The sequence below is a fragment of the Vicugna pacos genome, chromosome 19, assembly GCF_048564905.1.
Source record: "Vicugna pacos chromosome 19, VicPac4, whole genome shotgun sequence".
NCBI lineage: Eukaryota > Metazoa > Chordata > Mammalia > Artiodactyla > Camelidae > Vicugna > Vicugna pacos.
In genome coordinates, this window is record NC_133005.1 from 36225053 (window position 1) to 36249704 (window position 24652).

At 43.6% G+C, this 24652-nt stretch overlaps 2 protein-coding genes and 1 long non-coding RNA gene across 6 annotated transcripts in view; 2 read left to right on the forward strand and 1 right to left on the reverse strand.

Moving 5' to 3' along the window:
- The window catches only part of ARFGEF2 (ARF guanine nucleotide exchange factor 2), an 81029-nt gene extending 68909 nt beyond the window's left edge, over window positions 1-12120 (forward strand). For all 3 annotated transcript variants that reach the window (XM_072944357.1, XM_072944356.1, XM_072944358.1), the window contains exons 32-39: window positions 308-446; window positions 550-604; window positions 1702-1816; window positions 4413-4543; window positions 7723-7891; window positions 8901-9039; window positions 10811-10928; window positions 11506-12120. In XM_072944357.1, the coding sequence (XP_072800458.1) occupies window positions 308-446; window positions 550-604; window positions 1702-1816; window positions 4413-4543; window positions 7723-7891; window positions 8901-9039; window positions 10811-10928; window positions 11506-11682 (1043 nt within the window). In that variant the 3' untranslated portion in view covers window positions 11683-12120. The remainder of the gene's footprint in view (window positions 1-307; window positions 447-549; window positions 605-1701; window positions 1817-4412; window positions 4544-7722; window positions 7892-8900; window positions 9040-10810; window positions 10929-11505) is intronic.
- On the reverse strand, window positions 254-23386 carry LOC140687452 (uncharacterized). Of its 2 annotated transcripts, XR_012061794.1 has the most exons (3): window positions 23007-23252; window positions 19557-19634; window positions 254-566 (listed from the first exon to the last, which is right to left on the reverse strand). It is a non-coding gene; the product is annotated as an uncharacterized lncRNA (long non-coding RNA). The 2 variants fall into 2 exon arrangements; XR_012061793.1 differs by lacking the exon at window positions 19557-19634 and having other exon boundaries at window positions 23007-23386.
- The window catches only part of CSE1L (chromosome segregation 1 like), a 34881-nt gene continuing 33589 nt past the window's right edge, over window positions 23361-24652 (forward strand). Inside the window, exon 1 of the mRNA XM_006206672.3 lies at window positions 23361-23503. The gene's annotated coding sequence lies outside the window, so the exon portion shown is untranslated. The remainder of the gene's footprint in view (window positions 23504-24652) is intronic.

The window sequence follows — 24652 nt, forward strand, 5'->3', positions numbered from 1 at the left end:
TAGAAACACTGGTCTAATATTTTCCATCTTCTTTTACCATTTCTCATACAAGAAGCCAGGTAATTAAGTAGCAAAGTGTTGAGTTTCTTCCATCTCTAGCAATAAAGCTATGGTAAATAATTTTACTTTTTTATAGCCTACTTAAACTCTAAAAATTTTAGTACCATCTATAGCGGTGCTTCATTAATTAAAAGCCTACAAAACCACCAGTTGCATAGTCCCTACCTCACAATAGGAAGCAGCAGCAGCCAGGTTGGAATCCAAACAGCATTTGAAGTTTAATGATAGATGTTGTTTTATTTTACAGATAATGAGCAATTGGCTCGATCAGGTACAAATTGCTTAGAAAACCTGGTAATATCCAATGGAGAGAAATTCAGTCCTGACGTCTGGGACGAAACATGCAATTGTATGTTGGATATTTTCAAAACCACCATCCCGCATGTGTAAGTGTTAATGTGATCACTGCTGTTTGTTCTGCAGTGCTTGTCTTGAACCACGGGCCTGCCTTTCACACTGATCATTTTCCTTCTCTTGCCTTCCCTTTAGTTTGCTGACATGGAGACCTGTAGGAATGGAGGAGGATGCAGCAGAAAAACATATGGTAAGATTTTTTTTTTATTGTCTTTTCTCTGATCACATATTATCAAAAAAAATTTTTTTGAATAAGGAGCCAAAAGAATTTGTGCTTTTCTCATGGGAAGTGAGTTTAAAAGGTTGTAAGATCTAAACACTATATATGTTCATTAGCATGTTTTTTAGAAAGTACAGAAAAGTATTAAGCAAATAAGTCAGCTTCAATCAGTAAAAACCACAAAGCATTTCTATTTTTTTTCTTTATGTGACTGAGCACACACAACCCACATATTTGAAATTTAGGCTCACTTGGAACATAATGCATTACTTAACACCACTGTGGGCATTTTTCCATATTCTTAACTGTTCTCTGAGAAAGCCTCTGCAGTGGCTGGCTGTACATTGTTGTAATTTATTTAGTGAATTCTCCCTTGTTGGACTCTCACGTCAGTTCTGGTGTTCCGGTGTTGTAACTATCACTTTGGTATAATTATCCGTAATTTATTGCCCTCCTATTGAAAGAGTGTTTTCCTCTCCACCGATGAAATAGTAGTTTTTATTTTTTGTGTAAGGCCACATAAAGAAGTTCTAATCCAAGTCTCACTTAAAAATACTTTGTTTATAGGGAGGGCTTGTATTATTAACTTCTATTTCCAAAAACTACAAGGTCATTAGATTTTAAAAGGCATTTGGGACATAGCAACGTGAAAATGAATCACATTATATAAATATTTTCTGTTTTTTCAATCTTTTGGCTCTCAACTTTTTTTAAAAAGCTTCTGCACTTACTTATTTTTGAACTTGATCTCATTAAAATTTTGTTACACTTATCATGAAATCATAATATGTAGAGAAATGCCCTTTAAGTTGGAATAAGAAAATGTGAAATTTGACACTTGATCTTAGCCCAAAGGCCGAAAAGCGATGAAAATGTGAAATTTTAATGGGAAGGAAAAATAATTGGAATTTGTAATCTCTCCCATGCAGCCTTTGAGAAGTATGTGGTGTAATTATACTTAAAGCTGAGCAAGAAGTTGAGTCAGCAGTGTTACAACAGGCACGGCTCTGTCCAGGTACTTGTGGATGGAGAAATGAACGTTGAGTTTCTCTCTGGTTTACTTTTAGGATGTGGATCTGGACCGCCAGTCTTTAAGCAGCATAGATAAAAATGCCTCTGAGAGAGGCCAGAGCCAACTCTCCAACCCAACTGATGACAGTTGGAAAGGCAGACCGTATGCAAGTAAGGCCACTTCTGTTTGTTGTTTTGATTTATTCATTTTAGGTAGGTAGCACATTTATGTGATTCAGATATTCAGAAGGTACAAAAGGGTAAACAGGATAAGCCTTTCTTGCACCCCTGCCATCCCTGTGGCAGCCAGTGTCTCCAGTTTCTCGTGTACCTTTCTAGAGACACTTTATTCATATGTAAGCAGACGCACATCCATATACACAAACATACACGTATGTGTCTCTTTTTGTATATGAATTCTCTTCCACTCCTCTTCATGCAGGCTGTAGAATACCATCTGTGCATTTTTTTTCACTTAATATAGATCATCCGAAGTCAGTACCTAAAGTGCTCTCACGCTCTTGAATACCACTTTATGTTGCCTCAGGTTGTCGATGTACTATTATTTGCTTAATTGGGTTCCTACCAGTGGACGTTTATGTTACTCTCAGTCTTTTTCTGTTGTAATCAGTACTGCAGTGAATCACCTAATACATGTGTTGTGTGTGAGTCTAACTGTACGGTAAATTCCCAGAAATAGATTGTTGGATTAAAAGAGAAGTGCATTTGCTATTTTGACAGATAATTCCAGATCGCTGCCTGTTAGTCTGTACCTGTTTGCGTGATCTTTGGGAACATCTAGGTGATATTTGGTGTTTTTTGAGTAGTTTTAATCTGCAGTTTTCTAATTATAAGTGAAACTGAGCAGTTTTTCATGTGTTTAAAACTATTCCTGTTCTCTTTTCTGTGAACTAACCTGTTCATAATCTTTGCTCATTTTGTATTGTTCATGTTTTTATTGGTTTGGGGAAGACTCTGTGCGTTAGTGATCCCTTTTCTGGATATGAGTTTCAAATTACTTTTACCAGTTTCTCTCTTATTGTTGCTTATCGTATGTTTTACTGTCTGTCATTTTTTTTTTAAAGGTTTAACAGTTGCTGTGAGCCAGGCTCTGTGCTGTGTGTTCCGTGTGTGATCTCACGCGATCCTTGTGCTTGCCCTTTGAGGGGGCTGCTGTTTTACCTTTGAGTGAACTGGGACTTAGGTGATGTGATTTGCCACTATGTAGTAGAGTTGGGATTCAGACATACTTTTGGCTGACCAAGAAATGGGAACGTCTCTGGTGTTAATCTGGTCTTTTAAAGGTTATGTTTCCCCATTGTTTTTCTTCTTAGCAATTTCACCCTCTTCTCAACACGCCAGGCTGTAGGGGTTAATATTGACATTAACTTCTGAAGCAGCACGTTAGACAAAGCCATGTGTGGTCACCATTATCTTCTGAAGGCATGAAAAATAATCACCCTTAGAATCCATGAAAGAGGCACCATGTTGGAGACACTGAGGCTGTTCCTCAGTGTCTGTAGCACATCCTGTCTCTCCAGTGTGCGGGGAGAGGACGAGCTGTGCCCTCGTCAGCCCCAGATAAAGGGGTCGGCCTGTGTGGGAGGGGCAAATGGACATTTCTTTAAATGGTGTGGTAAGTGCAGCAAGATGTTTATGCCCTGAGAGGTGCCTGGGACTTGAGACCCCTGCCATTCCTCCAAGGAACAGTGCTTTGTCTCTCCCAGTCTCCTGTCTCAGCCTGTCTTCTGGGTCTAAGCTGAATTAGAGCAGCAGGCAGAATCTCTTACACATCATCCGTATTGTTTTCTTTCCTTCTTTTTATTTTTGGTCCAAGATGGTGTCATTGAATTGGCACAAGTTAAATGTCTGCTGCAATTCCACTATATACTTTTTCAATTACAAAACTAACTCTGCATGGAGAATTTTTATATGTACATATAGCTTCCAAGCCACTTTCAAAAGCTTGAAGATGACCCAACTCCTTGTTTTTATTTAATATTTACTATTTAATATTTTCAACATTCTGCTTCGATGACAACAAGTTGAAAAGGAAGCTCTACTTTGACTGTAGTCACATCAGCCAGCACTTACGAAGTGCCAGACATGGGCCGTCCCTGAGCCCAGGGATTAAGATGAGATGTTAGTCAGAGTCTAGTCAGCAGACAGAAACCACATCAACAATTTGAACAGGGAATTCTACATTAAGAATCGCTAACCAGTCAAAGATAGCTAACCACCAAAAGAGGTAGAAGTCAACTCTTGAGGGGTATGGAAGTAGAAAATGTGGAAAGCAGACAGAAGGTGATCCAGAAACTCGGAAGTCTCTCTTTGGAGAGTCCAGCTACGCAGGACTGTGGGGACAGCACGGGCCGGAGCTGATCTGTGGGAGTGGGCCTCCAGGCAGCAGGGAGACTTGCTGGAGGACATGGGGCCTGCATAGCTGGCGCCCTTCCCTTCTTCAGGCCTTTGCACAGATGGCGCATTTTCAGAGAGACCTTTCCTAACCAGTTTGTTTAAACTTGGAACCCTCTCATGACACCATCCAACCTCATCATCCCCATCCCTACCTTACATCCTCATCGTTTGACACGTTGTATTTTTTTTCAGTAGTTTGCTGTCTGTCTCTGCTGTGGAAACGGGTTTTTGTGCAGCTTATTCACTGCTGTGCCACAGCGTCAGGAACCGTGCTGGCGCATGGTAGGAGCTCAGTGAGTTCTGTACTGGCTGAATCGTTATTAGGGTTAATCTTTATCATCTAACATAGATCAGAAACTGTTTGCCAGCCTCCTCATCAAGTGTGTGGTCCAGCTGGAACTGATCCAGACCATCGACAACATCGTGTTCTACCCTGCAACGAGCAAGAAGGAAGATGCCGAGCACATGGCTGCTGCCCAGGTAAGAGCAGGCCCGGAGGAGGGCGCCCTCATCTGTGGGGAGGCTGCTCAGGTGCAGTGGTGCGCAGGGGCGTGCTCGGACAGGCTCCTGTGCTCATCTCTTCCCAGGCCAGCGCTCAGTGACACGGTACTCATAGCTTAAAATTGGCCCTGATTGGGGTATTGACACCACAGAAATCAGCAAACACTAAAAATCAGGGATTCCTTCCTTTTTTTTATTTCCCAGAGAGCCAGTTTACCAGCACGCCACTGCTTAGATCCCACCCTCCACCCTGGTGCTTCAAAAAGTGTGTTACCAGTCCCAGGGACTGTTTCTTATAATAGGTAGCCAGTTTAACCATAAATCACTGAGAGGGAAAATATGCGGATAAAGGTACCAGTTCTTCCTTCAGAAAGTTCACTCTTCTGTCTTGTATGCAATCTTTTGTATATACCGTACGCTTGGAAACAGAATTCATTGTCCAAAAACTGGACTGTCACCTTACACCAAAGGTTGCAAACTTAAGTGCTCCAGGGGCTGGCTGGTTCTGTGAGCGCCCGCGGCAGGCTGAGTGGGACCGTGAAACCGGTGAGCGCCAGCCCAGCGGGGGCCACAGCCACTCCCCAGCTCCGGCGGCTGACACTGCTGCTCTCAGGGCAACCTGCGAGGGTCTTCCGGGTTTTCCAGAGGAGGCAGAACCAAGATTTTTTTCATATAGGGATTCGCCTGTTTATTAAATACTGTCATTCTTGATCAACAAAGTACATATGTGGGCCAGATCCAGCCCAAAGTTTGTCCCTTTTTTTTTTTTTAACTTTTTAAGTACACAATTGAGTGGCTTTAGTATATTCACAGAGTTGTACAAACATCTCCACGGTCTAATTCCAGAAGATTTTTATCGTTGCCAAAGGGAAACACCTAACCATCAGCAGTCATTCCCCATTCCCTCCCCATTCCAGCCCTTGGCAACCACTGATCTGTTTTCTGTCTCTGTGGATTTGCCTAATCCAGATATTTCATGTTAGTGGAATCATATCGTATGTAAGCTTTTATGTCTGGCTTCTCTCACGTAGCATAATGTTCTCCAGGTTCATCTGTGTTGTAGCCTGTATCAGGGCTTCATTATTTTTATATGTGGCTGTTTAATCTTCCACTGTATCACTGTACCACATTTTGTTTATCTAGTTGATGGACATTTGAGTTGTTTCCATTGTCTGGCCATTATGAATAATGCTGCTATGAACATTTGTTTAGAAATTTTAATGTGAACATATCTTTTTAATTCTCTTGAGTATACACCTAGGTGTAGAGTCGCTGGGTCATATGGTAACTCTGTGTTTACCTTTTTGAGGAATTGCCAGACTGTTTTCCAGAGCAGCTGGACTATTTTACATTCCCATCAGCAGTGTATAAAGGTTCTAATTTCTCCACAGCCTTACCAGTGGTTGTGATTGTCTTTTTTTTTATTATTATCAGTATAGCAATACCAGTGGGTGTGACACTTCATTGTGTATCTCATTGAGGTCTGGATTTGTTTCCCTGATTACTAATAATATAGAGCATCTTTTGTGCTATTGGCCATTTGTGTGTCTTTGGAGAAATGTCTATTTAAATCCTTTGCCCATTTTTAAGTTGGATATTTTATCTTTTTATCATTAAATTGTAAGAGTGTTTGTATATTCTGAATGTTGGTCTCTTATCAGACATTTATGATTTGCACCTCTTTTCTCCAATTTTGTACATTGTCTTTTCAGTTTCTTGATGCTGTCCTTTGAAGCACAGAAGTTTTTAATTTTGATAGAGTCCAAGTTACTATTTTTTTCTTGAGTTACTTGTACTTTTAATGTTATTTCTAAGAAAACATTACCTATTCAAGGTCACAAAGACTTAGGCCTACATTTTCTTTTAAGCTTCCTGATTTTGGCTCTTACATTTAGGTCTTTGATCCATTTACGAGTTTACTTTTGTATATGATGGGAGATTTTGCACCCTAAAGAGCATCTACCTTCATTCTTTTGTACATAGATGTTCAGTTGCCGCAGCACCATTTGTTGTGTAGGCTATTTTTTCCCACTGGATTGTTCTGACACCCATAAATATGAGAATTTATTTCTGGATCTCAGTTCTGTTCCATTGATCTGTGCCTGGCTTTATGCCATTACCACACTGTCCTGATTATTTGATTACTTACTTTAGTAAGTTTTGAAATTGAGAAGTATGAGCCTTCCAACCTTAGCTTCTTTTTTCAAGATTATTTTGGCTATTCTGTGTCACTTAACATTTCCACACAAATTTCAGAATCAGCTTGTCAGTTCCTGCAAAGGTATCAGCAGGGCCTTTGATGCGGATTGCATTGAATCTATAGATCACTCAGCCCTTCTGTAACCTCTGACTTATAGAAGGGGATGTGGTCCTTTCCTAGAGGGCTCGACAGATACAAAATCTGTAAATATGTCTCACATTTTAGGCAACATGTTCAATAAAAATCTAGCACTCCATACCTATTTTTATGGTTTTTCCCTTCACATTTGAAAACACAGTTGTCAAACTTTGTAAAGTTCATTAATCACCTGATGAGGCTTTGGTTAACAATGTCTGTCTTTGTGTTTTGAGACACACCTGTCTCGTGCAGCGCAATTTTTCTCATTTTCCAGTTGCTCTTTTTTTACTGCACATATTTTTTAAATTTACATATATGTACTGTTCATTGTTTCTAAGAACATTTAGAGCTTTAGCTTTTTAAACTTACATAGTTACCAAAGGAATAGAGCAAACCACAAAATAAGAATTAATTCAAAAAGATATATACACCCTGCTGTTAACAGCAACATTATTTATAATTGCCAAGATATAGAAGCATCCTAAGTGCACATTGATACAATTTCTTGATAAAATAAAAAATAGTGCAATCCTGTAGTGAAATAAATTGAGAAATCACACTCCTGTTCACGCAACGAAGGCAGTGCTAACGAAACTGAGACTTCCGGCCAGCAAAGCCCACCATCATGCAAGAGCCCAGGGTGTTCTTTCCCTGGCCACTGAACAGAGTCTAAATGGGAGACCGCTCAGGGTGTTGAGGAATGAAGTGTTCCTTCTACAGAGGATGAGCTCTGGACAGTTATGATGGCCTCTATCTGATACCACGATATCCAAAACTATTCCACCTTCTTTACTTAGCTTTCCTGTCCTCCCCTCTTTAGCAAGACACACTGGATGCAGATATCCACATAGAGACAGAGGATCAGGGAATGTATAAGTGCATGTCTTCCCAGCACCTCTTCAAGCTGTTGGACTGCTTGCAAGAGTCTCATTCATTCTCAAAGGCCTTCAACTCCAATTATGAGCAGCGGACTGTCCTGTGGCGAGCAGGTAAGGAAGGCTACACTGTAGGTCGGACAGGTGGTCACACTGGTCACCATCCTAAAACATTAAAGCCTTTGGAAAATTCCAGATATGGTACACGTAGCTGGAATAACTTGCCATATCTTCATGCTTGAGGTAGAAAGAGATGCTGGATATGTTTCATCCTAGTACCAGGAATACTGCCTGGCACACGGGAGAGTCAGTAAGTATTCGATGGAAAAACAAATTGACAGAGAGTTGAATTGATCTGGCAAGTCAAGAAATGTTACATTAACTTGAGATTGTGTAGCTAAATGTGATATAAAAAATGTGATAGTCTAGGAGAAACAGAAGCATTCATCCCTTTTTGAGACTTTTGTGGATTCTCTTTCCCACCTCCACAAGCTAAGTACCTGAGTCCTGGAGGTGGGTGTGTGTGTGTAGACACACACGTATATATGCAGATGGGAGTCTCACTTGGTGAACTTTGCACTAAAGTGATACTTCATATAATTTTTATGTTGTCACCATCACTTTTTCTCCCCCAAGTACCTATTTTAACCCACAATTTTAAAATGTCATTTTTCTCTGTGGCTTTAAAATATCTAGATGTTTTGTGTCTTTGCCTAAAATCAGGTTTTGCTTCTCAGAGTGGTTTACACGTCTCTGTGGCTGACTGGTACTGCTTTGTTTAAGAAAATGCGTTCTTAAGCACTTTGTGAAGAAAAAAAAATCTTGCAACTTAGAAACATGCTAGAATTCTTAAAGAGCTTTTACACTTGAGAAGATAAAATGAATGACTTCTCCAGCCAGCGAGCAGAGCCTAAATGGAGAGCAGCTCAGGGAGTTGAGGAGCAAAACGTATCCTGTACAGAGGAGGGGAGGTCAGGGCTGCCTTCATCTGACATCACAGTTGAGCCGTATTAAGAATGTGAGCTGTTTCAGTGTTTCCTGAAGTAACTAGATTAGGTTCCCGTGTGATTTCTCAGCATCACCCTGGAAGTGTGCACTATTTATATGACCATCTGCTGTCTAGGTTTTAAGGGCAAGTCTAAACCCAACCTCCTAAAACAAGAAACCAGCAGCCTGGCCTGTTGTTTGAGGATCCTGTTTCGAATGTATGTCGATGAGAACCGCAGGGATTCCTGGGAAGAAATACAGCAGCGACTTTTAACGTAAGAAGAATGGTTTCTGGTTGAATTTCTTACCTGTAGCACACAAAGTGCTTCACAATAATGTTGTATTTGAAAAAAGTAGGTGAAAAATACCTACATGTTGACTCCCTCACACGCTGTTTTCCTTTTTGTTTTTTCTTTCTATTTGGTAACTCTTCCATTTGACTTTGTTTAATGCCCTGAAGAGGGCAAGGCCCCATTTTTCATCCATATGTTTCTTAAAGCAGAGAAACATGGTCTGGAAAAGGTGCGCTGAGCTCAGAGGCATCAGGCCCAGAGTGAAGCCCTGACTCGGTCCTCTGCAGAGCACGGGCTGCCCTAGCGTCCCGCCTAGTCCTTCTTTCGCAGAGGAGCATATTAGAGTCCCGTGGGTACCAGGATGTACTTGGATTATGTGGAAATGCAGCATTTGGGAGACAGTGGAAGCCCTGGAGAGAGCCCCCTGCAGAAAAGTAGATCTTTGCCACCCAGTTTCTTAGGCAACCGTGAGCACGATACTGTGTCTGAGCCTCCTTTCACTCCTTTAAGATTTAAAAGCAGTAACATGCAGTGTTGGCAACCGTGCGATAAAGACATGCACACTCCTACACTGCTGGGGGCAGTGACAGGGTTTTGCTGGGAACCAGGCGGCATAATATATCAAGAGCCTTAAAATAGTCAGCCTCTTTCTTTGACTCAGTAATTCCACTGTTAAAGAAGCAGGATCCCCACACAGAACATTCATTACAGACTGACTTATTATAAAGAGAAAAAATTTAAAACAGCTCCACCATAAGCACCCCCCTGGCTAGCTCAGTTAGTAGAGCATGAGACTCTTAAAACAGCTCCACTGTGGAGTTGATAACTACATTTTGGTGTATCCTATGATATAATATTACACAGCCATTAAAAATGAAGTTTTTTAGTGGGGAGGGTACAGCTCAAGTGGTAGAGCGCATGCTTAGCATGTACGAGGTCCTGGATTCAATCCCCAGTACCACCTCTAAAAATAAATCAACCTAATTATCTCCTCCTCCCAAAATAAAAAAATAATAATTTTTAAAATAATACAATAATAAATAAATATCTATTTTTGTCATGAAGTTTTAAAAAAATAATTTTCCTTGCTATGGGAACATGTTCATAATACAAGTTTCCCCACCAAAAAAAAGCAGGATGTGAAACCATATATACTTGTGATTTTTCAGCAAATGTTTTTTAAAAATCATAGACGAAAAACTGGAAGGTAGTATGTCAGAATATTGTCATGTGTCCCTTAAGATGATGGAATGAAGAGAATTTTTTCCTCTTTTATAATTTTTTGCACTTTTCAGTCATCTTACAATGAGAATATATAATAAATCATAAACTGAAAAAAGAATTAATTGATTAAAGGGGACACCAGTAGCTCATTTCAACTTCTGTCAAGCCCAAAAGAGAATTACCTACATTGTCTCATAGTTTCTCTAAAGGAGGTACATCAGTGTTCAGTTCTTAGCACAACACGTTTTAAAAATAGCAATTGTGTGAGATGTGAGAAGAGAAAGCCGGCGCCAGGCCTGCACGAGGCTAGCATTTAACCTACTTCATTATATCTTCACAGCACCCCTTGAGTTTGGTACAGTTATTCAGTCCCACTTTACAGGTGAGCAGATCACCTGGCCTCAGTTTCCTCAGCTATAAAATGGGAATAAATAATTGTATTTGCAGGAGTAAAGAGTTCTCCACGTCAGTGGAACTGTCAGCTGTTCATCTTTTGTTTGATGTGCCTCCCCCTCTCTGATTCTCCTAGTGTGTGCAGTGAGGCCCTCGCGTATTTCATCACGGTGAATTCTGAAAGCCATCGGGAGGCCTGGACAAGTCTCTTGTTGTTACTTCTAACAAAAACCCTCAAAATAAATGATGAAAAGGTATAAACAAGTGATGTCTCCACAGTCTGGGTGGGCTTTTTACTCAGCGTTTGAAGTTAACTACCTTCTCCATCCTTCCAAGGGTGGTTGCATAACCACCGCGTTCTAGGCGCACTGGAGAGACCTCAGTGCATTACGGACAATGGATGCCTGAGGTTACTGGGGCTTTTTGTCTCCAAGAACCCTAGTTGAGAAAGGCTGAAGTTGAAACCAGGCACGTTGCTGTTAAGCAGCTACAGTGATTTTCAGTGTGGCTTTGTTGGAAGAGAGGGTTGAGATTGTGAAACATGAGTTTAGAACTGAAAACCTGATTTATTAAAATGAATGTTGACTTTGGTATCAAGGCTGTCCCCAAATAATTTGTGTTTGGAGTTCAGTATAATCAAAAGAAGTTTTAATTTGCAAATTTTTTGTACTAACTTTCTAATAGCAAGAAAAAGCACAAATACTGCAAGAAGTTCCACAGTGAGACGAATACTTTTGAAGAACTTGTGCTGAGAGATAGTTCAACGTCTAATTCTCTCTCTCTCTCTCTTTCTCTCTCTCTCCCCACCTCCGTCCCTTCCCTCTCCTCAAGTTTAAAGCACATGCTTCAATGTACTACCCCTACTTGTGTGAAATTATGCAGTTTGACCTGATTCCTGAGCTCCGAGCTGTTCTGCGAAAGTTCTTCCTAAGGATAGGTGTTGTATATAAGATATGGATTCCAGAAGAGCCATCACAGGTACCAGGGACCCTGTCACCAGTGTGGTAGCCCTGGCCCCTGCGGGCCACTGCTCCAGCTCTGCAGAACTGTCACCATGCCACCTCCGCCTGCCACGTCTCGGGAGGGGTCAGACCGCAGAAAGTCGGCATCTTGGAGCTCAGAATGGCCCGGATGGAGATGGGCTCTGCGCCGGTTCCGCCCGAGGCCCTGACTCAGGCGTTGTATTTCTTTACACCATCGCGTACCCAGTTACCGCAGTCGGTGGGGAGTCTGTTTCATCTCTTGTCATCTCACTTTACTGACTGAACTCTGTCAGGTCTGCTGTCACACATGCCATGGTTTTCAAGCAAAGGCCCACGATTGGCTGTAAATGTTCTGTCAGAGGAAGTCACTCTCCTTGAAGATACTGAACATAGCTGTATAGGTTCATGATTCTTAGAGAGTACGTTAATAAAATTTTTTGTAACGGCTAACCGCCACCTCAGATATGCTGGGTTTTTTGTTGTTTGTGCTAGAGAAGTTTGAGTGTTTTTGTCAGTTGTGAGTCAACTGTAGTTACGTTAGTTTGGGGAAAGGTGGGGGGAAAAGGGTTGTTTTCTTTTTTTTCTGTTTTGTTCACGTCTGGGTGATTTTTAAAACATTTTACAAAAAAAAGATATTACTGAGGATTTGACTGAAGGCAGAGTTTAGTAATTAAGTTAGAATTAAGAGCTTGAAAGGTTTTTAAAAAAAAACGTAGTGCCTCCTGGCTCTCTTTAGTAACTTGGGGAGAAAAAGTCTATAGGAAAAAGTAAACAATTTAATGAAGATGATTAGTCTTCCTTGAAGTAAGTATTTGTGGAAGGGTATTAAATTAAAATTTCCAGAATACATTGTCCATCTAATATATGAAGTAGTAACAAAAATGAAGTAGTAATTTAAGAGAATTAATTTATATTTGAGTAAACCTTTTATTTTTACCTCAGAATAGTGAGTGTACCAATTGTTGGTATCCCTGCTTGGCACCGTTTCCACGAAAGGGGCCCTTGAGAGAGGCCTGGGCACCGGGCGTGAGAAGGGTGGCTCCCGGGAACCTCTGAGCCCCGTGCCACGTCGTGGGTTCAGCCAGAGCGGACCTGTGTTGTTGTGAGGCCAGCACAGCTGACTGCCATCTGGCGGGGGGGGGGGCATGTGTTCAGTGCTCCTGCTAATTTGAGCCTAAGAGCCGAGTTCTTTGGCAGGGTTAGATTCTGGGGTCCTTATTATGTTGATGATGGTGCAATGACTCTTAACTGCAGCAGAACTGGATTCTGGTGCAGCCTACGTAAAGGCAGGCGGCCTGTGGACACGGCCCGATGCCTGCAAGCAGTATATTTGGGAGCTTGATGTATTCTCAGTCAGTGAGAAGGAACACGCGTTCATCTCTGCCCTCCCATCCCCTGCTCGCCGAGGGCAGCGCTCAGCATTGGAAATGTCAGTTACCAAACCTTCAGGCTGCTGCCTGCGCCCTGTAGTCCTGCAAATTGGGTTGTATTGATGTCAACTCTGGTGCCTTAGAAGTTAGTAAGCTGGGAATCAATCTAAAAAATCGGATACTTTTTCTTTATAGAGAAGGACTTCTGGTGCTTTTGTTTACTAAGAGACCGATTTCTTATATTTTTTGTGTTTAATAGCCTTGAAAATGTTTGGTTTTGGCCAGCAGCACTCTGTCGACTTTTTTCTTTCCCCAAAAGTGTTTTAATTTCTCTACCAAAGAAAAAAAGAGCAGGTTTAGGTTTTTATGTTATTTACCTACATGGGAGAAGAAAGGCTGTGAAATTAGCAGGAAGGGACTGTGGGAGAGTATTTTTCTGTGATGGAAACTGTTAGCACACTTGTCCTGGTCCCGGAATCCATTACGTCTTTACACCGCAGCGTGGAGCGTACATCCTAAGACTGACTTGCCAGTACTGTGGTGCCTCACAACCTCGGCGAGTCAGTCCCCATCAACACGTGCACTGAAGGTGTAAGTGGGGAGCATGCAGGTTTGTTCATACTTAGATTTTCTGTACAGCTGCATCCCTAGTTGGAGATTTTTCTCTTCCTTCTGAAGCTCTCATGACGTTTTCGTCACTAAATGTGACCGCAAGACTTTGCCCATGTATTCCTGCCTTCTCTTTCATCTTTACCTCCTCTTGCAGAATGGGAAATGTGTAAGCACATTTTGTTCCTTGCTGAAACGTTCAGGTTTAAATTTCTTTTCAGCTGTGTTTCTCAAAAGATTCAGTTTTCTGAGTGAGGCATTTGAATTGTACCAGCATGGACCTTTTAAAAACTGGATGTAAAACGATTTAGGGTGATTTTTCTTGTCGGTGGACCGTGACATACAGAGGAAATCCCTTACCTCCAGTGATAAGCCATTCAGCCTAAATCCTATTTTGTGAATAAATCTATTCTAGCTCGCGGGGAACGTGGCTCGTGCCACTCAAACACTAGTGAACAGGGTGTGTGTGACTCTAGCACCGAGCCGGGGTGCCATTCATTAACAAGGTTATGGAGGAGAGCGAAGCATTTCCAAGGCCTTATTTCTTTCTCAGAATGCTTTAAGTGTTGATTATTTCTGCTGGGTCTCTAAAAAGATTTTGTTTGTTACAATCCTGCTGCTTTGAGCAATTTCATTTTTCTTCATTGTCCTTTAGGGAGATCACCAGCTTTGGCATCTTAACAACAAACAGTGGATGGGAAATCTTATTTCTAATGTGCATCTTTAAAGTCAAATACACCTTTTCCCTGTTACTCCTCATGGACAACCAAAGAACATATATTACGGAAATTGTATAATAATAATCTGGAAACTACAGTTTCCTCTGAGAGGTGACTTTTGTACAAAACACACACACACACAAAAAAAACCAAAAAAAAATTTTCTGTTGTTCTTTTGTGATTATGGCTGTACATTTAGTAGTCTTTATAGTTATTAAAGGAACCTACTAACAGATGCAACTATGAATGTCTCATTCAAATGTTTGTTGTTATGATGCACATGGATATTGGTTTAAACAGAAGCTGGATTCTTAATAAAACTGCATTTTCTGATTTCTGTTTTAATATTTGTGTTAAAATAGACATAGCTTGAACTCACGTGAAATCCTGAAATTTTGCTATCAGCAGCTTTGTAGTTTGGGAAACAAGGAAACCAAAGCTGACTATTTAAAAGAATGACTATGTATGGAAATCCTTGCTCTCAAAAAAAAGACACTCATCAAAAGTGTAGTTTTTCTCAGTGTTCTGATTTTTTAAAAACTTTATGCACATTTGCATCAAATATTTCTTTATGTGCAAAATGTATGTTTTACCTCCTTAAAATGCCTAAAAGTTAGATAATAGCTACTTTTCTTTAATCTACACACGATGATTAAGTGCATTTAATATTGGTAATTTAATGAAAAGCATTCCTTGCCCAATGGATGTATACATTTTTGAAAGAATAAGCAGAATTATATAATATGAAATGCTATGTAAAGTTTTCTATGTAAAAATATTATGTACAATACTGTTAAAATGAATATCTCATGCTTTAATCAGGTGGTAAATCAATAAAGTTTTAAAAAGTAAAGCTGCTTGTACTATAGTAATTAATTCATACCAAACCATGGTTTTGGGTTAGTTCCTGTGGCAGGTATAAGCTTGTGGTTTTCAGTTGGTGGTATAATTTGGCCTTTATATTTAACTAATATAATTATTAATGGGAGAACATTAATTGTGGGTTTTCATTTTTTTTAAGTAAAATTCCCCTTTCACCTTCCTTCCTTCCCACTGAGAAACGGAAAAGTGTCTCGTTATGAGGTCACGAGAAGATTCTTATTTATCCCATTAATTAGTCTGACCTGTGGGTTCATTCTTAAGAGAAGACAGAACTCTCCTCCTGCCGGCATGGAGGCCAGGGCCACAGAGGAAGGCTCACAGGGTGGGCAGCGGGGCACTGAGTGGGAGACGAGGCTCAGTTTCATGCAGGGAGCCGACACAGGACGACAGGGAGCGCTACGCTCGGCTTTACTGCCTCCCAAGTGCACAGTCCATTCTTTCTGAAATATCTGAAGTTACAAATCATGCTCGTACTTAAAATAGTCCACTGCTGAAATTGACTGAAACGTGGTCGTCCGTATTAATTCCCTGGGAAAAACTCTCTGTGGCTCCACATTTCACCTGCTTCCAGGCAAGAACAAAGGGATGGCCCTTTGTTTCCAGTCTTTATCTCTTCAGTTTTATCTAGAGCAGTGGTCTTCAGTTCTGCCCGCAGGGAACACTGAGGACCCTTGGTAATGTCTGAAGACATTTTTGGTTGTCACTACTGTGGCGAGGGGTGGCTGTGCTACTGGCACCTAGTAAGTAGAGGCCAGAGATGCTGCTAAGCCCCTCCCCTCCCCGCGCCCCACAAGGAATCACCCAGCCTCAGTGTTTGTAGTGCCAAGGTTGAAACACCCTGAACTAAAGTGACCTCCTTCCTCTGCGTAACAAAACTCTTTCAGCACGGTGCTGTAGGACCTAAAAGTCCATCTGTGGCAGATACTTTCGGCTTTCTTTGGCCTTCCTGCTTATGCATGCTGAGGGCATGCTGAGGTCACTGGTTGCGGAAGGGCACAACTCCAGCTTATTTAAGCATTTTGAAAGGTAATTTTAGCATCGTACCACACGTGTATGCTGCCAACAGACTGGAACACATTTTAGGCAAAAGTATGTTTTCTTTTTCAGAGGACTAGAGTGGCCCCCTGGAATTTTTGCAAACCTGTGTAACACGCCTGTTACCCAGTCTAAGATACCTGAATTGTCCTTGGATTAGTGATTTGTGTCACATCTTAGAAGCATCCAGCTTAGTGTATGTAGCTGCATGCCCGCAGTAAGAGGAGGAGGAGAAGGGGTCGGTCGGTGCTCCCCTGGGATTCTGGCAAACGTGATTTTATCTATTTAAATGCGTATTTCTAGACAAGTGCCAATCTTAACGTGCTCAACTGAAGACTGAGCCTTTGAGGATAATTTTATACAGTAGTCAATTTTCATCTTTCCGGGAGATTCCCAGTGTTTGCATAAAGCTTCTATAGCCTCCTCTTTTTTAACCTAATTCAGATTTGCATAAAGCATTTATTTTGATTTATGTCAAGAAATACCCATGTGTTCTAATAAACTTCTTAGCTTGAGTGAATTTGAGCTCAAATCAGGGCATATTGATTTCCTTCTCCAGAGCGCTGTGGATTTCTGAGAAGCAGGCAAAGAGCAAGCACCAGTCTGTAGGAGAGAGGCCGATGGACAGATCGTGGAAGCTGGAAGGAAGAACTCTGCAGAAGGTTTTGTGCTAGCTTTCTGCCCTTTGGGGCACTAAGCAGGCTATTAATGTCATTCATTCATTAACATTAATGATGCTAGTGAACATCATTAACAGTTACTGATGTTGACTGCACTCCAGACACCTTACTAAGTGCTTTGCATACAGGAAGTCTTTTAAACTTCACCATAACCATATGACGTAGATAGCAGTATTAGACCCCTGTTAGATGAGGACACTGAGGCCCAAGAGGCCCACTGAGGCTGGATCATAATTGGAAAGTGGCAGAGCTGGGACTCTGACCCAGCCACTGTCTTCAGAGCACACACACACCAACCACACTACATTTCACTGCGCCGGTTCATCTGGGGAAAGGGGCGGGGCGGGAAACCAAGCAGGGCATCCGGCAGAACCCAGTCCTGGTCTCTGAGGAGCTTCTGTTCCAAGGCCTCTGTTTGTAAATTGAACTGCTTGGGTGTTACAAACCCCTGAGTCAGAAACAATCAGTACCCGATCTCTTAAGCCACCTTTGTAGGGCTATTCCTTGGACCTCTTCCTGACTAGCTCAGACATTCAGAAGTTGAGGAAAGGAACGGCGTCTAGCAGAGACAATGTAGGGCCCATAAGCCCTTGTGATTTGTGCCTTCGTTTTTCCACTTGATTACACACCTTAAAAGTCGCCATTTTGTGACTGCTTTAGCATTCCACACTTGCTCCTGCCTCAGGGTCTTTGCCCTTGCTTTTCCTCTGCCTGGAATGCGCTTTCTCTGGATTGCTTCATGGCTAGTTCCTCTTGCTGGGTTCAACCCAAATGCTAACTCCTGGTTGCCCTCTTGGTGTCCTCAGAGCTCACTGCCATCTGCTGTGATCTGTTTAATGTGTGTCTCCCGCTGGAAAGGGGGAATGCAATGGGGTCAGGAACTGTGGCTATTTGTGTGTGACAGTCTCACCATCTGGAACACAATACCAGATACAAAATTCATTCAATGAATTTCTGGTGAAAGAATGCAGGGATTTTTTTAAAGTGGAAATTCTAGGATGATCCTGGGACAGTTCACAACCTCAGGGCAATGCAGTTATTTCCTGTGCTTTCTTGGGTTGATGGCAGTTCCACTCTCCATTTGCCTTGCTCAGCTTGAAGAGGCAGCTGCCACCCAAAGACCCACTTCCGTTCCCACATGGTGGAAATCAGTGCTGGGCACCTGCTTTCCCCTGAGAGCATTCGGGAAGGTGCTCAGTCCTCAACTCCAAAGGTGCCCAGAGGGCTCCAGTTTGAAGCTCTGTAGTCTCTGGATTCTTGCCAGTCTCACTTTGCCCCTCCCCTCCACCAGAAGAGAGAAAGAGAACTTTATTCCTCCTGTTAGGCTTCTCTAGTGATCACTTTTTATGCTCTTGCCATTTCAGCCATTGTTTAGCCTTTTTTTTTTTTTGTCATTTCTGTGATAGCACCTCCCACCAGAGCAATGATCAAAGTAATAATGGCCATTCACTGGATTCTTAATGTGTCAGGAATTTTCTCTGCACACATCATCCCCTTTAATCCTCACAACCACTCCATAAGGCAGGTACTATTATTCTCATCACATCCCATTTTTTAACATGGGGCTCAAAGAAGCCAACAAACTTGCCTAAGGCCACACTGCTCGATGTAAAGCCCCGCAGGTCTGGCTCCAGAGCCAGCCTCTTAACCACTGTCCCATACCACCTCTCCATGCTTGACAGCCATTAGCTCCTGTCCCCATCCCTCTCCTCCACTGCATACTTCATGTTCCCTTCAGCCCCTCCCTACGGAGGGATCTCACACAAGGGCCAGGCTATTTGATGTGCTGGAGGGTAGACACTTGTAGGTCATTGGGCACTGGCTCCAGAGGATGGAGAACACAGCCCACTACTGACATCTGCTGGCTTTGGGGCAGAAATACAAATGTGGGCTCACATGCAGGAAGTCTAAATGTTTCAAGGTTATATGTCAAGCTAATGAGTTTCTGAATAAAAACATTCTAACCTCCTTCTTTGATAAATACCTTTGTAATGCCTGGAAGTTCAAAAGTCGAATTTTCAGCTTCCTCAGAGTTCCATACCAGAACAGAGCATCATGGGGAGAAGTGGCTTTTGTCCTGTACCCTTTCTCTCCCCTACTCAAGCCTCAGCCTGCACCACAAGGCTTTGAATATGTGTGCATGTGTGTGTGCATGTGTGTACATCCAGCTCTGTCCAAACCCGCTGCAAACACAAATGCCCCTGAATCACACTTCCAGCTTGGGGGTGCTCATGTCTGCTGTGCACTTGCTCTCAGAAGTGACCAGACAAGAGGTTTCCACAGACCCTGGAAGAAGGCTCAAGGCCTAAGAGTGGGGACTTCCAGGGTCCTCTGTGACCGAAACGTGGTCTGAAAAGGGGTGGCATGCGTTCCTGGTGAGTACGGAAGCACACCCACTTGGCCCACGGCCCCCTCGCCGGCTGGCAGGGAGTGGCTGGAGGAGGGTCAGAGTGGAGCCCTCTAAAGCGCAGGGGCCAAGGCAAGGGCCCAAAGGCTTGCCCAGGTCTAAAGTAGTACCACCTGGGAAAGCGGAGGACTGGGGACAATGGGAGGGCATCAAAAATACCCTTCCAGCGGTCATAACAAATGGTCATAACAGCTTACACAGTTGGGCTCTGACTGTTTCCCAGGTGCTGTTTCGTGGGCTTCATATGTATCAGCTCTTTAATCTTCACAGCCACCCTAAGAGATAAAATATTTTTAACCCTATTTTAGAGATGAGGCAACCAAGCTACGAGTAACTTGCCCAACGTCACACAGACGGCATTGGGATCTTAACCTGGTGGTCTGGCTCAAGTCCACGCTCTTAACTAGTGTGATACAAAAAGATGAAAGAAGAGTGGCAATAAAGGATGGTGAATGGTATGTCAGTTGTATCTCCATAAGGCTAGGGTGGGAGGAAGGCAAGGAAATTGTTAACGGAACGGAAGCAGGTCCAACAATATTGCTATCGGACAAGACAGAATTGGAAAAGGAAAGCTATGAAAGGGCCAAAGAGGACTGTTTCACATTATCAAATGATAGACTTCAACAACAAGAAATGGCCTGAACAGCCATCAGAATATAAACTACTGAAGTACCCTTTAACAATAACACAGCCAGAATCACTATGGGAGACTCACATGCCTCTCAGAGAACATCAGATAAGGAACATTTTTTTAAATAAGGGGATCGAGGACTTAAATATTCACTATACTGCCTACAGCCAATGTCCTAGTTAGTGAAAGATCAAATGCTGTTTTTACTGTGTGAAGTTTCTACCATGTGCACGCACGTTTAAAAAGAACATTGCCTCCGTTTTAAAAAGATAAGAAGTGACAATCTGACACTTCTCAATTTTAGCTATCAACTCTCTTTGCATCTCAGCTGGGCCTTAAAAGGAAGTCTTTCCATACAGTAGACACATTGTTTTTATCAGGGTTTGGAAAGAAAGGAAACTACATGCATACTCAGTTGTTCCTCCTGAAAATGGCTGAACTATTTTCTTTGCTTTCCAACACAGTAGCAGCGGTAGCGAACCTAAGAGTGTGTGTATGTGGTAGGGACGGAGGATGGGGATTCCCATCACCCGTGCAGGGAGAGTGGGGAGGGAGGCCACGCAAGCCTTTCCATGGCCCTTACCTGCATGGTTCTTGGCAAAGGGCAAAGGGCCCTGCTGGAACCATGTCCACAGACATGATAATCTTGGCACAGCTCGAGGGCTTCCTGCAGAAACTGGCAGTGATACTAGACAGACACAAGACGTCAGCCAGCTTCCTTCCTGACTGGCTCTCAGGGATGAAAAGCTGTTAAGTCATCAGGGTCGCTCTCCCAAGGACTGGAGGAAAATGTCCAGGAAAGCAGATTAGCAGGATCAAGGTGACTACTTGTACTACTGGGGCAATGGTAAGAATACATCTTTTTCACCAGTGTCCTAAAAATGTACACTTTTCTCAACGGACTTAACCTATTTAGGGATTTTAATTCAACATTCAGCAAATATTTACTGAGCAGCTACCATGTGCTAGGCACTGGGGGTACAGCTGTAAATAAGATAAAGTTTTTAATAGAGTCCTTGGGCAGGCAGTGGTAGAGGGGACGATTAAAAGAGAGACAGTTAATCGCAGGGAGTGATAAATGCTAAGAAGAAAATGATATAATGGAACTAGGGCTGCCAGATAAAATATAGGACACCTGATTCAATGTGAATTTCAGATAAATACTGTTTTTTTTTTTAGTGTATGTCCCATGCAATATTTATACTAAAAAATTATGCACTGGTTTTCTGAAATTCACATTGAACCGGATGTCCTGTGTTTCATTTGCTAAATGTGGCAACCGTAAACATCTCATTATTGGGAGGGGGCAGAGGAGGGGAGTGGGCAACTTCAGTTGGAAAAAAGTGGAAGGCCTCTTTGAGAAAGTGACATTTGAGCTGGCATCTGAAGGTACAGAATAGCCAGTTATTCAAGAATCTAGAAGAGCATTACAGGCAGAGAGGGAAGAGCAAATATGAATGCTCTGAGGTAGGAATAAGCCTGGAGCTTGGAAGAAGGGAAAGGGAGGTGGGGGTGGCTGAGCTGAGTGAGGGGGGAGGGGAAAGGAGGAAGGTGATGAGTCAAACAGCTTGGCAAGAGTGCCAGATCTTGTAGGGTTTGTCGGCTACGATAAGAAATGTTGAGTAATTTTACCAAAAACTTTTATTTATAATCCTTTTACTCAAATGGAGCAACTTTTTACATTTTCTGCATAGGAGATGCTTTTATATGCTTGTAGTGAGGTTGTGGTCAGGGATAAACACAGTCATCAGGACTGGTGCAGAGGTGATTGGACGTTTTAAAGAGAGAATGAGGAATAAGGGGAGAGGGAGGCTCAAATGAAAAGTTACGAAGGGTTGGTCAGTGTAAATGCGATTAGGCTAGCTGTGGCGGCTAGCTGGCAATCATCAAAGTTGGGCTTCTAGCCTCCCACAGAGACTGGGAGGCAGAGACCCTGCCTTCCTGATGATTACATTTCAAAGGAAGAGCTTTCAGGTCCTTGAGAAAGACACTCCTGAATTGTAGGAGACACATATATAATATCTCCAAGGGATGGAGGAAGAGTTCACAATGTAAGTCCTTTACAGTAAAGCTCTAAGAAAGGGAGGTTGGGGCCCATGCTCAGGTCTTGGTTAGGAAAAAAACAGTACATTCTCCTGGCACCACTGAGCTTTCTTAAGCAGTCATGGGAGAGGCCGAGGCACTGGCATCATCCGAGCGACACGGCCTTATGCTACTAGAAGCCAGTTTTGAGTTTGGTCATCTCTTAGCATAGAGGTTTGGACAGAGTCATTATGGGCTGAGGGCTTTGCTGTTCTCAATGCCTATATAATTTTGTGTTCTTATATGTGTTTCCTTGAATGATGATAAAACAGTGTGCCTTTCAGTCCCAGGAGTAAAAAGCTAGCAATTCCAAGGATTGGCTGAGTGGAGACAGCTGGTCCTGTTAAAGGACAAGGAGGAGGTGGCCAAAACTGAGGGTTGGGATTTCCAGAAGTCACCACTGGTTCCTCTCTTTCCCGCACTCAGTGTATCATAAGATCCATGGGCTCTACCTCTGTCATAAATCCTGAGGCTGTCCACTTCTCTCCATGTGCACTGCTACTTGCCCTAGTACAGTCCCAACATCTCCCTCCTGGATGCTTCCAACAGCCTCCTCACTGGTCTCCCTCCTTCAAGCTCTTCCCTCAGTCCAAGCAATAACTGGTGTGGGCCTTTTAAAATATACATTTGGCGGCCGTCCTGTAATGCACGCACTTAAGACACATCCAAACACTGGCTTACACGGCAGCCGTACATCATCTGGACCCTGCTGGCCTAACCTCATGTCCTGCTAGGATCCACTTCATTTTTTAAAGCCCCAGCCTAGCTCAGTCCTGCCTAAGAACCTAGAATGCTCTGCAGACTGATCACACTGCTGTCTCCTTTTTGAAATTCAGGTCAATTGTCACCTGTTCAGAAGCCTCCTCTGGCCCATTGAACTCATGTCACTGCCTGCCATATCATCCTGTTTTTAAATCCTCTTCGTAACACTTACCAAATCTGAAAGTATTTCACTTGTTTATTCTGTTTCTTCCTCTAAAACATAAGCTCCATGGGGGGGCAGAAAGTTCTCTTCTGTCTGAGACGCTTTGGATATGATTTTGGGCAGTTCGCTCAACAGTTTTATAAGGCCTGCTGCGTGCCCGACTCAAACTAGGTCACAGTCCAGCGGCCACTCGCCGAATCTGTGCTCATCTCAGAACAGGGATTGTGACGCCCCTTAGAGCGGTCAGAGCCAAAGGGCACTGTCGCTTGTGACATCAGCGCAAACACAGAGCGGGGCCGTGATTGGCCATTCGAGTCTGGGTGGGGCCAAGAGCCCTTGGTCCCGCCCCCCGCCTCGGCCCCGCTCACGCATGCGCCCTGGCCGCAGCCTCGCCGCCGCGCCATTTTGCCGGGGTTTGAATGTGAGGTGGAGCGGTGGCAGGGGTGGGTAGTGCCGACTACAGTCCGCGGCTCAGATTCCCTTCTCCGTTCCCGTATCCCTACGAGGTAAGGCGCGGGCATGCACAGCCTGGCATGGTGGCCTCTTGAGACCCAGCTGGGGGAGGGATGAGGCGCTCCCGACACTTCCGAGCGGTGGGAAGCAGGGACCGCACCTCTGGGAGAGAGCGGAATGTGGGCCTGTGCCCCGGGTGGTGCCCTCGGTCAGGGTCTTTCCTTTCGCTGATGGGTCTCGTCTCCCCTCGCGGCGTCCCCAGGCCTGAGGCCCTGGCCCTGTGGTCCCCGGGGCCTGCGAGGGGCGAGGGCAGCCCAGGCGCGGCCTAACGCGAGCGGCGCGAATGCCCGCCCCTTCCCCTCCAGCGCTGCGCTGATTGGCCGCGCCGCTCGGGATGGCCTCTTCTCATTGGTCGCACCCGCGCGTCTGTTCTCGGCGCTCTCGGCCATCCGCAACGTGAGCAGAGTGCGGCGGCGAGGCCTGTGGGCTCCGAAGCGGCTGTGCTGGTGTGCCGGCCTCTGTACGGACCGCCTCTTCCCCTGGCCTCACTTTCTAATTAAGGATGCGGTGGAGATCCTCCTCCCCGTGCTTCAGTCTTCTCGACTGTAAAATGGACATCGTAATATCACTTTGCTGAGTTGCTCGTGAGGAATAGATTGTAGTCTTTGCTCCGGGGTCCATGCACCTGCCCAGTAACAGACAGTAATGGGATCCGCTTCCTGGGGGGAAGCCCTGTGGTGTGGTAGTTCGGAGCATGGAATTCGGCTTTGGAAGTAAAAGGCCTAGGTTGGTTCCAGATTTAGCGCCCCCCCCCCCAGGGGTGTAACTTAGTGCTAGTCACTTCATCGCTCCACTTCCTTATCTGCAAAGTGGGATTGAAAACACCTACCTCGTAAAGTGGCTGTGAAGGTCCACTGAGTTATTACCGTGGTTTACAAAGTCCTGCTTAGGTGACCATTGCCGGCGTCTCCCACCCATCTGTTCTCCTTAGCCACTGTAGCCATGTTTCTGATCTTTTTCTTAAACGTTCCTAGCGCTTGTCCTCGCTAAAACATTTGGACGTGACTTTCGTTTGCCTGGAAATTACCAACGTCAGATCTTTGCAAGGCTGGTTCCCTGTCCAAGTTTCGCTCACCTTATGCCGCCTTTGACTAACCTCTCAAAGGACCTCATCCCTTCAACTCTTCATCACATCACCCTAA